Consider the following 3302-nt stretch of genomic DNA (forward strand, 5'->3'; position numbering starts at 1 on the left):
AACTCAGGACTTTTGGAAGAGCAGGCGGTGCTCTTAACCACTGAGCCATCTCTCCAGCCCTGTATTTTCATTTTTAATAGATTTTATTGAGCTATTAATTTTCTCCAATCTGTCCCTTCCTCTCCCCCCTCCCTCTCCCCTCTCCAATTATTCTAATGCTCCCAATTTATTCAGTAGATCTTGTCTTTTTCTACTTCTTGTTAGATACATGTAGATACACGTAAGTCTCTTTTAGGGTCCTCTTTATTGTCTAGGTTCTCTGGGGTTGTGAATTGTAGGTTTATTTATTTATTTTTTGCTTTATGTCTAAAAGTCACTTATGAGTAAGTATATATATTTGTCTTTCTGGGTCTTGGTTACATCACTCAATATTATGTTTTCTAGATCCACCCATTTGTCCGTAAATTTCAAGATAATCATTATTTTTTTTTCTGAGTTTCATGCATTTGTAAGACCAGGCCAGCAGAGTCTGAGACAGGCAGATCCATGGGCCTCACTTGCCAACCAGCATAGCCTAATCTGTAACCCAGTTCCAATGGTAGACCTTATCTCAGAAACAATGGGGACTGCTTCTAAGGAACAGGTCTTGTATCTGTCCTCTGAATTCTACATTATAATAGACACATGTACATTTTTGAGGGTGCACATACCACCAGAGACACACATGTTAAAGTAGTAGAAAATTTAAAAATAAATAGTTGTTATCATTAAAACTTGACGTTTCATTAAACCTATACTCATATGCACTTACTCATTCACATATTTAAAATTAATAAAAGCAAATATTTGCAACAAATTGTTATTTTATAACATGAATGTTTCTGGGATATATATATGCAACAAATAATTGTAAGTGGCCTTATTGGTGTTTTGTTCTGAAGATTTCCATTCTAACAGTTTATTTATGGCTAGTTATGGATATTGTTGTAAGGGCGTTTTAACCTAATAGATTTTTATTATAAAGATTTCTAGCATATAGGAATGAAGATATTACTATCATAAAGCTCATATGACAGGGTACCATTAAGTCCTGGAATTTTTTTCCAGCTGGCTCCTTTTTGTATGTATTGATGTGCTCCTCATGTTGAGAGATCTTAGAGTGAATTACTAGTACCAGATTTTGTTTTAAAATGCTTTAGTTTGCATATTCAAACAATTCACTCCTAGATGGACATTATCTCATCAAATAAAATAACATAGATTTATGTATTTAAGAAGAAACTTGTTTTCAACAAGAAACGAAGCACAGAGGGTTCATATCAGGATGGAGGCTTGGGATGGAAGAACTTGAATTCATACCATGGTGGAAGTAATGTGCAATTTCTGTACATGAATTTAATCAGCCAATGTCATTCTATTTTTCCAGTGTTGGAAGTGAGCCCAAGACTTGGTACATTTTAGCCAAGCACTAAACAGTGAACTATTAATTCCTACTCTGCTAAATTTGGTTGTTAAAAATTTTCAAGAGAAATAGATGGTGGAATTTTTTTGTCATCTCCTTAGCCTATCTGCAAAAGTGTTTTGTAGACTCATCACAGTCATGGAAAGGGATTAGAATCTACAGGGATAGAGGAATATCACTTCCGGTTTGCCTATTTAGAGAGTTCATATACCTGGAAACCTCTGGAAAATACTCTTCTAGATTATACATCTATTCTGTAGGTTAATGTAGAGATATATAACATAGATATGTACTCACATAGAAACATGTAAAGATTTGCTGTTTATACACAAATTATATTTGCATAAGTTCGAGAGATGTTATTTCTCAAAACTACGTTCATAGTAAGAAATATTAACCTGAATTCTCATTTTAAAGAGTGACTAAATTTGCAGTACAAATATTCTCTATGTTAAAAACATTGCAAATAAGTATAGAAATTTTTTTAAATTATTTATTATGTTTACAGTGTTCTACCTGCATGCCAGAAGAAGTCAGAGGATCTTATTATAGATGGTTATGAGACTACATATGGTTGCTGGGAATGGAACTCACAATTCTCACCCAGTGCTCTTCAGCCTGAGTTTGCTGTACAGCATCAGGTCTGGAGTGTCAGAGCACCTGGCTCTGTTTATTTTGCTGGTATAAATTACTAGGGGGCTGGAGAGATGGCTCAGCGGTTAAGAGCATTGCCTGCTCTTCCAAAGGTCCTGAGTTCAATTCCCAGCAACCACATGGTGGCTCACAACCATCTATAATGAGGTCTGGTGCCCTCTTCTGGCCTGCAGGGATACACATAGACAGAATACTATAATAAAATAAATACATAAATAAAAATAAATTACTAGGAAGAACTTTATTCACCCAAAGCTTGTGCATTGTTTGCATTCATAAAGTATTATTTATCTTTATGTGTGTGGGTGTTTTGCCTGCACATAGGATTGCTTGTGTGCCTGGTACCTGTGGAAGTCAGAAGAGGGTTTCCATCTAATGGAACTGGCATTACAGACACTAAAGAGCCACCATGTGGATGGTGGGAATCAAGTCGTCTGGAAGAGCATCCAATGCTCTTAGTCACTGAGCCATCTGTGCGGTATCTGTTTTCTTAGGATGAATTTTCCAATGGTAGACCCAGGTGACTGTTATTAGCATGTTCTAATTTCCAGTGTGAGAAGGAAGAGGAACTTCCCCCATGGTAGCTGACAGTCACACAGCCTCCAGTAACTCCTCGTTACTTCAGTGTGCTCTCTACTTTTTATCAGTGATGCAATATTAAGAACACTCTACTTTCAAGTCTATTCCATCACCCAGGGTCTTGAGAAATGAGAAATAAAATGACTTATACCATGTCAAGTGGATGGAAACAAGAGACACTCTCTCCAGTAATCAAAGATGCATGGACAGCTGTGAAGAAATTTCTTGTATTCTCTGCTCAGTGTCACAGAGGAAAGCTGCCTGGATCTGAACTAAATGCTTCTCTAACCATCCTTGTCGTTTCTGACCCATGTCTTTCAGCTTTGCTCCAGGATAACATCACTCAAGCCATCAAGTGTGCAAAGAGGGTTGTGAGGGACCCACAAGGCATTAGAGCATGGTATGTGGGAACTTGGGAAGGGGAAACTGTGGGTTCTGTTGTTCTATGCATTGAGCTTTAATGAGGCCCAAGTGTCATTCTGAGCCCTGCAGGCACAGCTGGGACCTTTCTCTACATCGTTAGTTTTAGGGGATTTCCCTGAATTCTGAGAATCCTATACATGAATACTTTCTTCTCAGTCCTCCATACTATTTGTAGAATGAGCTACTGTTCTGTTCCTGAGACATCCCATTGACAGTGAGCATCTTGTGCTCTGCTCAGGTTAGG

General features: G+C 37.6%; 1 protein-coding gene across 1 annotated transcript in view; it reads left to right on the top strand.

Annotated features, from left to right (window-relative positions):
* The window catches only part of LOC126494728 (lysozyme C-1-like), a 13664-nt gene that overhangs the window by 9464 nt on the left and 898 nt on the right, over nt 1–3302 (top strand). Inside the window, exon 3 of the mRNA XM_050132139.1 lies at nt 2957–3035. Coding sequence (XP_049988096.1) covers nt 2957–3035 — 79 coding nt within the window. The remainder of the gene's footprint in view (nt 1–2956; nt 3036–3302) is intronic.

Source organism: Alexandromys fortis, unplaced genomic scaffold, assembly GCF_014885135.2.
Source record: "Alexandromys fortis isolate MF-2015 unplaced genomic scaffold, M_Fortis_MF-2015_v1.1 scaffold_375, whole genome shotgun sequence".
In the NCBI taxonomy this organism is placed as follows: Eukaryota; Metazoa; Chordata; class Mammalia; order Rodentia; family Cricetidae; genus Alexandromys; species Alexandromys fortis.